The following is a 13,612-nucleotide window of genomic DNA, read 5'->3' on the forward strand; positions in this document are numbered from 1 at the left end:
TATATAAATTAATATAAATATACATCATTTATTTTTAGTACAACATTGATATATTTTTAGTATATACCGTTTTTATTTACATCTTGCTAAAGATGATCGCGCTATGCAAAATTTAATTGAAGTGTAGTGACTATATTTTTTTCAGGTCCTTAGAGTTAAACTATAGATAACAGTTAACCTTAACTGGTAGTCTGCTATACGATTCAAAGAATCTCCATATGTTTCCCGAAATTCCATTACTTCTATTTCTGGCTAATGCTCTCATAATTTTTCATGGCCATGGGTGTTAAAAGTTAAGAAACACTGATATAATACAAATGCTTGCAAAATAATTGCAATAAAAACGCAACAAACAAAACAAAAACACAACAGAATTTGTTCACAAAAATATAAAACAAATGGTTGAAGAAATCAAATCAAATGTAAAACATTTGATTTGATTGGGGAAAATTAAAAACCGTTCCACTCCAGAGAACAAATTTAAAAATCGGCTTGGAATGCCAATGGACTCATGCACAAACGCAATGAATTTCACACAGTCTTAGCAATAAACAATATAGATATATCTCTTATATTTGAAACACATGCCACACGAGAAACAAAATGCAGATTAAAAGGATACAAATCATGCTTATCACCCCAATAACAGTACAAAGAGAGAAATTGGTAATCTAATAAAACAAAATATTTACCATAATGAAGATATTAAAACTGAAATTAAACATCATGAAGATATTAAAACTTAAGATATAAGTTAGAAGAACACGAGTATTCAGAAAAAAACAATTTAGAAACCGTTTTATATTCAAGGCTAAAAACTATAAAGGCTCGGAACTCCTTAAAGCTATCTATGTCCAACGGATTCCAACAAAAAACTTGACCTAATTTACTTTTTTATTATCAAAAACATATCAGACAAATTCATGAAATAAAAGGAAATAATGAACTGAGTTCTGATCGTATTCCGATTGTACTCACGCTTAGCAAAAACATCATACAAAAATTACAAAATCCGTTTTTAATTAAAACTATTAAGAAAAATCGAAAACCCAGAGCAAATTGAAACCGAACTAAATAAACTCATCAACAACATATAAAATGTAACGCGAAATTATTAAACCTCATCTGAGAAAAAATAAAAGCTCAAAAGAGATGGTAGCGAACACGAGCGCAAATCCACTATCAAGCTATCCGAAATCTTAATGAAGAAATCAAAATATAATCAGTCAAAACATACCTAAGCAAACTGTCGGTCGAACATTGCACAGATTACTCACTTTGAAATGCTACAAAATGGATTTACGTCCTATTCTCTAACACTGCCAAATAAAATTATGATGCAAAGAAAATGGATCAAAAACGATTAAAGTAAAGATCTCTACTCAAAGACATTTTCACACCCAGCCCAGAAGAAGAAAACGAATAATCGCTTACCGGTGCTTCACTACAAGACACAGAAATTATAATTTCTACAGCCACAGTCAAAGAAGTACAAAAAAATATAAGATCCAATATCAACTTGAATAAAGCCTCATGATTTATGACTTAATCAATCGACAGGTCTTGAAGAAGTCACTAAAATCCTTAACGCAGTATTTTGACTTAAATATGTATAAGATCGCGAAAGTAGTCATGATCCCTAAGCTAGGAAAACCGCTGAAAGTAGTCACATCACACATGCCAATATCATTGTTACCAGTGCTCTCCAAATTGTTCGAAAAACTTCCTCTCAAAAGATTAACACACATAATAGAAAAAAAAGTTAAAACACAACCATCAATTTGGATGAACTCGAAAGATATAACAACCACTAAAAGAAAATAACGTCTGCTCGGTTGTGTTTTTCGACGTCTCTCAAAAATTCGACAATGTCTAATATGACGGACTAAACCACAAAACTCGAAAGACCCTTCCGGGTAATTATGCATATATATTCAAATCATACCTTGATGATCACTACTTTAGAATTAACCAAGGAGACAGCTATTCAGAAATTAAGAAGATCAACGCTGGTGTACCTCAGAGTAGTGTACTGGGCCCACTCCTCTACCTTCTCTATACCAATGATCTACTAAAAGTTTCAACCAACATTACAGTAACATTTGCCGATGACACGAATCTTGGAAACTATAAGAAACAATAAAGAATGGATAAAAAACTAAACATCTCAATCTGTGAAATTTAAAAATGGACCGCTAAATGGAGAATCAAACTAAATAAGTTAAAATCAGTACACATAAATTTTACCAACAAAAAGATCACGTACTTACTGATTTATCTCAAAAACAATATAATTCCATATTCAAATAAAGTGAAGTACATGTCAAGTGAAAGAGCATGTCAAGAAAAAGCCTGAAGAACTAAACATTAAATTAAGAAATATGTACTAGCTTAATAAAAATAATGTATGTCAGTTGAAAGAGTGTCTTGCTTAAAGCAGTGAGCAGCAATAAGCGATTGATTCCAAAATTGTATTAATTCACGTCTTTCCTACCCTGTTGTATATTAAATGTAAATGTGTCATAATTTCACTTACAAACTTATATTTAGAGATATAACTTATTATTGTATAACCAAAGAGATGCTTGTGTTGCTCATTTTGTTAAAATATGTTTAAAGAAACTTTCTTAAATCACCTTCAAACACACACATTTACGCTGAACGACACAAGTTTCCACTTTAGCCGTGCAACCGCCCCAAAACAGTATGTCGGAGGGCTTCGCTCAAAAGTCTCAGCTTTATAAGGCCGTTAGCGCACATTAGATTTAGCCCGTTTGCCGTTTCATCCGCTAGCATTATGCCACTTCATTCCGACACCGCAGACAAATGACCAAAACAGCCCCACGCAGGATTTAGCCCTCCCGTTTCGGAGGGCACGAGGAATATTACTCTCGTTCTCCTCCGAAAGTGTAGTAGCAGACGATGGCTTCCCCTTTTCACGAGGCACCCCTTTACACTTTGTATCAAATGATACTACCTTCCACTGTCCCACCCCCGCCCTGGCCGCCCTTAAATCCCCCCTCTTAATTACTTTGCAAATTATATGGGGTGATTGGCGCCAAACAAAACCGCCCTTGATACAATTAAAATTAATAGGCGATGCAAATTTGTTTTAAAATAAGATTTACATAATATAAAACAATTATGATCCGGGAGATTTTTAGTTATAAATGTGTAGGAAAATAATTAATTATGAAAGAAACATTTACAACTGTAAAAATAATGAAAAAGGTCAATAAAGTGATTTATTTACAAAGCAATAAAATAATTAATACGATAATGTATTTGAGAATCATTAAAACATTAAATTAAATCAAATGTAAAATCGATAAAATAACCAACTTTACTGAAAATACTAAGATTAGCTTATTCTTTCAAATGTATGCATAAAATGCTCGAAAACTAAAAAGATGTACATTTTACAACATCAACAATAAAACAAATACTATTGATGTATTGTAATATAAACTTTGATATCGTAAATGTATAATTGTAGTATTTTTACCATAGTACACTATTTGTTAAACCTAAAATTAACACAACAGCTAAATAAAAAATATGTATTTTGAGGTTAACATGATCTTTCCAATAATACGTTTTATTAAATATTACACAAATTACTTAAGGAAGATAAAAAATAAATTCCATTTACATGTGTAAAGATCGAGTTAGAAATTAATTAAAATTAGGACAGTACATATTTTTCTACAGAAATATTATATTTTTGTAACGAAATTTCAGCTTTACAATTTATTAAATAATGAAAATCTCTTTACATATCATTGACTGTAAAATTATTTATCCGTAGTTATAGAAATAAGAAAAGTTTTATGATTGTTTAATATGAAAACGTGTCAAATAAATAAACAATTATCATTCTTAACTCGAAATTAAATATAAACTCGAAATAATGTTTTTATCAATTAACATGTTATTATATTTGGATTCACAGGTACCTAATATAAATATAACATAATGCACTGTTACCTAATATAAATATAACAAAAATAGCAGTGAAAAAAAATAAAAATATATTAGTCTTAAGAATATACATATATTTTTTTTTGAAACACAGAAAGTAATTTTATGCTGTGCTAAATAATAAGTTAGTAAATATATAGTATTACTAATAATATTACATTTTTTTTGTATACTATGGATTATTTTCACTTTGAAAAAAATAAAAGTTTATTTTAAGTTTTTTTTAATTATTGTAGAGCTAGATTATTGGATTATACCTTAAATTATTATAAAAATCAAACTAAAATTTTTAGGATTGATCGAATTTTGATTTTTTTTTAAATCATTATTTTATTATCAAAAGCTCAATTTTGTTAGTTGTAATGATTGGTAAAATACCATAATTTATAAAATTATTGGAGGTATTGAAATATATTATATGTGATACAAACTTTAAACTTAATCATTCAAAGCTTATCAAAAATTAATACGAAATGATTAAACCCATTTTTTTTATCCAAAGCTCAAGTTAATAAGTCTTAATGGTTCGCGAAATACCAGAATTTATATATTATTAATTGTGTTTTATGTTATGATACATATGAATAGTCTTAAACTCTATTTTATCTAACCTTACTGAAAATCAATGCAAAATGATAAAATGTATGTAATGCAAGCTTATTTTTTACAATAAGCTCAACTTAATTATTAAATATTTATAATTCGTCTGACACTAGAATTATTATAAATAAAAATTGTATTTTTTTCTACTATTTAAATTATAATACATATATTATTTTTAAACTCATATACTAATAAACCAAAAAACTCACTTTTTTTTAGTATGAGCTCAACTTTATTATTGCAAATGATTCATGTGATACTAGAATTTATATAATCATTGGTAATGTTTTTTGCTACAATTACTATTTACTTTAAACTTATATTCATATTAACTAAAAATCGAAATATTTTTATTTTCAGCTTATCAAAGATCAATGTGTGATACTAAAATTTATTTAATCATTCACGGTTTTTTTTTCTACTATATATGATACATAATATTAACTTTAAACTCATATTGATATAAACTGAAAACCGAAATATTTTTATTTTATTAAAAATCAATAAAAAGTGCTCAAAATTTTGATATAAAAACTCACTTTTTAACCATAAGCTCAACTTAATTAATATAAGTGATTCCTGTGATAATATAATTAATATAATTATTTATGGTATTTTTCGCTAATATTTATGATAAAAACTAAAAGCCGAAATATTTTTATTTTAATATCTAAGCTTAACGAATATCGAAAGCTCATATTTTTTAACCAAAACTCAACTTAAAATATATACTATTGTATAAACATATATTATAATATTCATTATTATATACAGATACGTATATGCATAAATAAATAAATCAAGTTAATTGTTCGCCTACAAGTTGCGAGCGTAAAGGGATAATATCCGGTATTTATTAAATAAGGCCACGTCAGTTTAATCAGCCCTTTATATGGCCCTAAATCATGTTTGCCACGGTAATATTCGCCGTTATAGCGTCTTGATAACGCAAATAATTTGTCCTAACATCGGTTAATGACCACCCCTAAGAGCCATTTTCAAACACCCTCTGGAAAACCCTCCCCCAGAACGCCTCCTAATAGACATAAGATTGCGCACAAAATACATATATCTCAATTATTACATAGTTTACAAACACGATTTGCAATCGTCATTAGCGAGCGTTAAAACTGAGTGCGTTGGTTTAATTCGCAAACGATTCCGAAAGTTGGTATAATAATAATTATGGTTTAACTTTTAAAATTGAGTACCGCTCTGAAGCTAGAGCGCCGACCTTCGAATTTGTTTTGTCGATATAATTAATTATGATAATAAAGAGAGGAAACTTTGGAATATCGTCGCAAGATTATCTGCGATAATATTTCTGTAGCTTGTCTTATCCGTTTTGCAATAATTATGACGTAATTAATGGTCGCTGTCCTTTTTTAATCTCCAATTAATAACCATTATTCGCATCCACACGTCTCGTGCATAAATTCACTTTAAGCCGAGCTTCAACTTTGTTAACTGGAAGATTCAACAAACTCCGTCTCTGTTAAATTCAGCTCATTGTTTTAATGCCAGACGACAGAGACGGATATATACGATGCGGTGAAAATTGCCCGAAGCCAGAGCGAGACGCAAACGTGTCTTTGGAGCTTTGTCTGCGATTTTCAAACTGAGTTTCGTGTGAAATAATTAAATTTTATCGACATTGATCCGATTGAACTAAACATAAAAAATAACAATCAACTTTGAAGAGATCATTTTGCATAACATTTTCATTTAGAACTAACTGGAATACTTTCAACAAATTTTTTTAATATGAATAAACAAATATGTATTAAAGTTTTAAGACTTAAAACATTAATAACGTTATTTATACAAAATAATTTAATATCTTAAATACATATGCTTATAAAAGATAAAACGTAAAAAATACTAAATTAAAAATATTCAGTTAAGACTCTCATACTTTATGATAACTAATATATTTTTCCGGAAATTAGTTGATGTCATAATATAGTGAATCTTATACTTCATAAACAACTTTGATGTTTTGTTAGTCATTTAAATGGAACAGGTTATTGTGAAAGCTTTCTGTTATATTTTATATAACTTTATAAAAACTATCATGAACTCGCAACATATGGGAGCGTGTTAATAATCTGACACTAATCCAAAAATATTTATTGACAGCGTTACATACGTCACATATTATTCTGGATGAAGCGGAAATATCTATAGATTATTTAAAAATAAATATGTTACTTTTATTTTTAAGGGGTTCCTATAATATCAACGATTAAGAACCGTTGAGCCTCTCCTATCGAACCGTTCCTATACTGCACTGACTACCTATTATTCGTCTCCTTCTACCTCGTTCCATCGTTATTAACGCAAGACGAAGACAAAACATCGCCGGGGTAATTATGCGTTGTATTTGCAAATTACACGGTACTTAGCCGGCCATATAATGTTCATTAATCATCGACCCCCACAGCCCCCAACCCCCGAGGCCTTCTTAACAACCCCTTACGCCGAAAACATGAAGGCGAAGTACGGAAATCGCTTCATTATTATTAATTATTTGTTACGTTATCCTAAACAACAAAGAGAGACGGCACAACAATGAAAGGCTTTCCGCGATTTAAGGTCACGCGAATAAGCTCTTTTTATTGAGCTTTCGCCGTGGCCGAGCTTTTTGTGTGGCCGTAAACCGTTGGTTTTCGTTTTGTTTTTTAATGGTTCACAATATAAATAATATCGTAAAACAACGCTGTTAAAACACGTCGTTTTATGCGCGGAACGCGCTTTAAATCAGTTTTTTATATTTGGAAGAGGATGGCATTTCAAAATTCCTTCACAGCTATCAATCAATCTGAGCAGTGATTGTCAATGTTTACACGATTTCAAGCTGTTAAATTGTGATCGGTCGATACTATGAAAAAAATAATAAAAGTCCATCAAAGTGTGATGTATAAAGTTCTACGATGTATCGCTAGAACTCGATCATTTCAAACTAAGAAAATTATATCGCTTTGTTCTGATTTGTGTTACATTTTTTTAAACGCCTTATAACATTTTAATTAAAAAAGATTGCTTTATATATTTATAAAAATCGATTTCAACAGCAGACTAAAATAAATATTGTAATTTTTATACATAAAATATAATTTTTTAATCAAAAAATACAATAATTATAATCTTAGCTTGGAAAAAATACCGCAATATATATTAAAACCATATAACTGCAATTTAAATTATTTTAAAAAGTTTAATTTATGAAGAAAAAAATATATATTAAATTTCTGATATCTAAAATATGACCACATATGACAGAAATCCAAATCTTGGCTCTAAAAAAATTCAACACCTACCTCAGTTTATATTTATTATATAATATATACTAATCATAACCTAACAATTATTATTATTGTGTCATATAATATAAATTGAAAAACGTTAAACATAATAACAAATAAAATATTTAACAGTTCTGATATTTAAAAACAAAATTTTATGTCAATACTAATCCAATAAATCAAAATCTCAGTTTATAGTTTAAATCATATATAACCCGGCATTATAATTCAGTTATTGATATTTAATAAATCAGAAGTGTTAACAGACATTTAATTTAACTATAAAAAACAGAATATTTTAAAACATTACAATTTTTTAAATTTAAAATAAATTATTTCCATATTATTTTATTGCCTAAATGCGATATATCAGACTTAAGTTCTAATTCCTATTCCAATTTCTATCGTGTCTTTGAGATCAGAAAAAGTGATTATTTTACAATTAAATTTTCAATCAATAATTACAGATTAGTTATTTTTTAATTATTGCAATATCACAGATTAATAATTATATTTAAATCAAGTTAAGATGTTCATTGTGACATATTATTAACAATGGTTTATGATTAGAAATAATATATCTAACTGATTTATACAATTTGATTTCAGTCGTGTGTATCACCACATACTTAGTGGTGTTGCTTGTATTTATACCAGTTTAACGCTAACGTCATGTTGCAATAAAATATTTAAAATAGATTTATTAAAAATGCGGCCCCGTAAACTTTCGTTCTAGTCCGGCACTGGCAATAATGGACTTTGTGCGCAGTGTATGAGTACGACTGTTGACGCCGTTGTACTGTTTACCGTCCCTCCGTCGAAATTAATTTTAAGAGGATTTAGTTTGTTGAACCGTAGCCTGAAATAATAATTCGAGGGGAGAGCGGGATTCCGCTTAATTAATTGCGTATTAAATCTTAAATGCGACTAGATAATTAATTTCGCAATACGAATCGTTCGCAACAAAGCCGCACAGCTTTGGAGTAGGCGAATCTAATTATAAAGCGAAACTTTCGGCCATAGGCTCGTTTTGGAGTTTTATAGAATTCCATAACAATAACGAAATACTGCTCAGAGATAAAACCTACACTCAAACATTCAGATGTAGCAATAATGAAGCACTATAAATAAATAAAACATTGTGAAATATCGATTTATGTTCACAATTTATTATAAATATTTGTGAAATTTTAATATATGTTAAAATAAATTCTTTGTATTTTATTTTATCCAAGCTAAACATACATATAGTTACTTAAATGTATATACTATTGAAGTTTAGTGGTGAATCAATTAAGACACTACTAAAGTTTAGTGGCGAATTAATAAACCATCAAGCTAAGCTAGAATATACACTTCATTACTAGTTATAATTTTTTGATTTGTAATTTGAATAAAAACCGTAACAAAAATAATATTTTAAAGGGTAAAAACGGCACGAAAAATGTACGTAGAATATAATAAAATATAAACTATTTTTATAATAATTTTTAAGGCATTACTTTACTGTAAAAATTATCAGAAATAAATAATGCATAAAAGAGAATAATAATATAAATAAAAGCTAGTAATAAAACTACATGTTTCAGAAAACATTAGAGCAAAATGTATGACAGGTAGTTTTGTTGAGTTAGTGTTTTATTATTGTTTTAACTACTAGTTAGACACTGCTTTTTTATTCATACTACGAGTTAATTAAGCATAGGTGTATTATATATAATTGCGGCAATCTATAGTAGACTTTGCCGATTTCACATTAAATTTTAATTTAACAAATATATTATTATTAAAATTTTATTTTATTACTTATTTAGGAATAAAATATCTAAAAAATTAAGCTTTTCTGTAAAATCACATGTAATATTTCTTAAGAATAAAAATAAAAAAAATTCAATAAATTCCTAAAATTCAAAAGCAAGACCTTATACAAATAATAATCACAGAAATCCAAATCTCAGCTCTAAATAATTTAAAACATACCTCAGTTTAGTAAACATCATAACCCATTATAAAAATATTTTTTGCTTAGTGTATAAAATTGTAAAACATTTAAATTTTATAAAAAAATATAAATGTAGTATATAACACTTATTTTAAAAATTTTAATCTCAGCTTTATATAAATTCAACATATACCTCAATATATTCTATATAACATAACTTAGTATAAAAATAATGGTATAAATATTTTTTTTCGTTTTAGAAAAAAGATCTAAAATACTAATGATATAAATATAAATCTCAGTTCTATACAGATTCAATACATAACTAACCATAATTGATTTTGACATCACATTCAGTGAAGCAAAATATCTCGTCAATATTTTAACTAACCATATAATACAATAAACAAAAAATCGACTAAACATATTGTACAAAAAATATAATTTTAATTTTCGAAAGTGTTTCTTTATTCCAGTAATACTATCTACCCTTCAATCAGTTATAAGTAAAAACTAAATTATTATATTTGCGTTAAGCCCCCCTATAATTTAAATTTGAAAATCAAAAACTATTGTATATTGAATTTTTTATGAAAATTAATAATACTGATATATTATTATATTTATTTTATTATAGAATTGTAAAAGTTACAATATATTTATTTGTTATTCTTAATTTATAAAAAATATTATAAATAAAATAATGCGTACGGTGAAAACTGTTTTTTATCAAAATATTTTTTATCATAACTATACACAAAATATAAAATCGATTTACTAAAAATATAAATTTAATGATAAAGGCAGAATTTGATATGATAAATTAAAATAATATTATTCTATCCTATGTTTAAATATTAACTTTTTTATAACTCAGTTTAATCAGTAGGGAAAAACTACTATTAGATTTAAATCATTAATAAATCTATAGTCATTGCAAAATTTATACAAATTACAATAAAACTGTGGTAAATTAGGTTCAATTGGAATTCAATTTATCAACAATTTTTAGAAAGCAAAACACAGCACAAAATATAAATCTCGAAATAATGCGGTAAAACAACGAAGTAGTTAAAAAAAACATATGACGAGCTAATTTGGCAGAAACTTATGATATGCGTTTATTAAATACTGCCTACTAACTGTGATTTCTGATCAAATTATATTTAATAGTATCGCGATGTTTTTTGTATCCCATTTTTTAAATTGAAATGAACGACGAAATAAACTTCGTTTAATTATATAATATTAGCAACCTATGAGTTTTAATAAATGTTAAATAACATTTTTGACAAAATATGATAGATCGACTTTTTGTGTAGAACCAAAAAATCATTTGTTTTATTGGTCAAAATTTTATGTGGAATAAAATGTATAATAGAAGAAGATGAGAAGATATGAATCCTTTATGTGCGGAATTAAATTTTATAAAAAGTCAAGAAATATGTCAATTATCAACTAAAAAAAAAAAGTAAAAGATATAATTGTGATTTTTTTTATACGTTTATAGTCATTCTCTGCTGCATCTTTATTAACCTTCAGAATTAAATTTAAAAAGTAAAAAGGGATAAAATGGAAGGGTAAGAAAAAAAATATAAATGTTTTTGACAATCACTTAATAAAAATTAATTAAAAAAGAATATAGAAAAAATAAAATTTATTCCGGATAAAACCAGCAAAATAATGCAACAATTTTCCTGTTTTTTTCTGGAAAAATACAAATAAAAAAATTTAAATATTTTTTTTTGTATGTACATGCATATATATTTTATAGTGTGGGATAAATCCGCATCTCGCACTTAAGAGCCCTGCACGGTGATTCGGATTTATCCGCATCTTGCTTCTAAAGGGTTAATAAAAACTTTGTTTAATTGCTGTTTTTTTTTTGTATTTTCAGGTTTGGTTTCAAAACAGACGAACCAAATGGCGCAAAAAACACGCGGCAGAAATGGCAACCGCGAAACGCAAACAAGAAGAACTCGGCGAAGAATGCGAAGAACCACCAATGGACGATGATGACTGTCGAAGTGACCCAGAAGATGACAACGCCGCCAAGCGGTTGCGCAGAGAACTGCAACATCATCGGCCTTAATGACCCATGGAATCTCCATAAGAAAAGCGCCTCTTAAAAAAACACCAACAACCATAAAAAATACCATAAGTCATAATTAATAATGCATAACATTTAAACGATGATCTCAATAATTATTTCAAACTATAATTTATTTAAAATATATATATATTAAAAACGTTTGAGAGGCGCTGACTGTTGTGAAATGCAGTGTGATTATAGTGACTCATAAAATATATAAATATAAATGCAAAGACAGTGATTTTAGCTTATGAAAAAATATATGTAATTAAGTGATTGATAAAAAACTTTATTAAATATTTAACGATTGTGCGAAACGTGTTTAGTCGAAAAGTGTTACTATTTGTATAGGATAGTGCGATTTTTGTCGCTATCCAATACCAATAGGCTTTTAGCCGTATTTAGTAATCATGAATATAATATGCTTGTACCAGTATATTTGGCGCTTGATTCGAATTTAATTTATATAATTGTTTTACACATGAACAATACAAGCATTGTATAAAAATACATTTAATCAAAAAATTGCACTTGAACGAAATTCATATAACGATAGCTTTAAGTAAATAATAAAAAGTGTTTTAATTTCGTTCTTATACATTTTCAAAACAATAAATATTCATGATTATGTGAAATTATTTATTATATTAATTAATAATTCTTCATTGTATATAGTATACACCGAGCTTAAGATTATTTAAAAACGATAACATTAAATATATTTATGTGAAACCATTAACCTGTAAATATTAAAAATAAAAATGTCCAGTGCAATCATAGGTCGTTTCTAGATAAATTAAGTCTACGACGCTATAAAATAAATGTATATTAAAAATTAAAAAAAAATCTTAGCACATTCAATCTATTTATTATTTCAATGGCGATGAAACGGTAGTGTTTAAGATGATCAAATTTTATTTGTTACGCGCATAATTTTGGCCCAATCTGTACTGGAACGACAGTCGACGCGTTGTTATGAACATACTATGTGGAAAACTTACAATGTTTCTAAGCTTTCGAAAAGAAAAAATGTATGTATAAAATTTACGTTTTAAGAATATTTGTATTATATAATAAAATTATGAAATTTGTTCCGTCGATTTTTCTTTTACTTGATTAATTCAGTGGTTTGCAACCCTCATCTGCCTATATATGCTGAACATTCAATAGGTTTGTATATATTTATATATTTTAGCAACTAGCGAAATTAATATATGTATGAACATTGGCAATTATGATTATGATTTCAGAGATTTCATGCATCACAATATTTATATCAATATAAATGCTCTTGAGTGAAACAAATTCTAATTAAATTAGAAGAGTGTAAAATGTGAAAAGTAGAACTATAGGGAAATATCAACAGTAAATATATTTGACAAAATACCTCAACTACAGATCATCGTCACCTCACATGCATCAAGGAATTGGGATTTATTTGTCTGTGCTACAACTGAGAGATATTAATTGTAACTTATTTTCAATTGCGTTAAAGTAGTATTGAGATTTATTTAACAGCTTAACAACAGTCACAAGCGTCAGGCTAAAAAATATTATTTAATTGTGCTCTAAGTAATAGCTGTTGTTTAACACTAACTTATAGTTTAATTAAAAATATTACAATACGCATTAGTCAATGTTTGACGTTTTTAAATTGATCAACACTAACTACGTGTGAACAAACAGTTT

At 27.4% G+C, this 13,612-nt stretch overlaps 1 protein-coding gene across 2 annotated transcripts in view; it reads left to right on the plus strand.

The window, feature by feature from the left end:
• HGTX (HGTX homeodomain transcription factor) overlaps window positions 1–12,953 on the plus strand; it is a 90,563-nt gene extending 77,610 nt beyond the window's left edge. For both annotated transcript variants that reach the window (XM_088182420.1, XM_088182421.1), the window contains one exon: window positions 11,729–12,953. In XM_088182420.1, the coding sequence (XP_088038546.1) occupies window positions 11,729–11,923 (195 nt within the window). In that variant the 3' untranslated portion in view covers window positions 11,924–12,953. The remainder of the gene's footprint in view (window positions 1–11,728) is intronic.
• The last annotated feature ends 659 nt before the right edge of the window (window positions 12,954–13,612 follow it).

Source organism: Plectrocnemia conspersa, unplaced genomic scaffold, assembly GCF_051122295.1.
Source record: "Plectrocnemia conspersa isolate PC_06_02 unplaced genomic scaffold, ASM5112229v1 ptg000003l, whole genome shotgun sequence".
In the NCBI taxonomy this organism is placed as follows: domain Eukaryota; kingdom Metazoa; phylum Arthropoda; class Insecta; order Trichoptera; family Polycentropodidae; genus Plectrocnemia; species Plectrocnemia conspersa.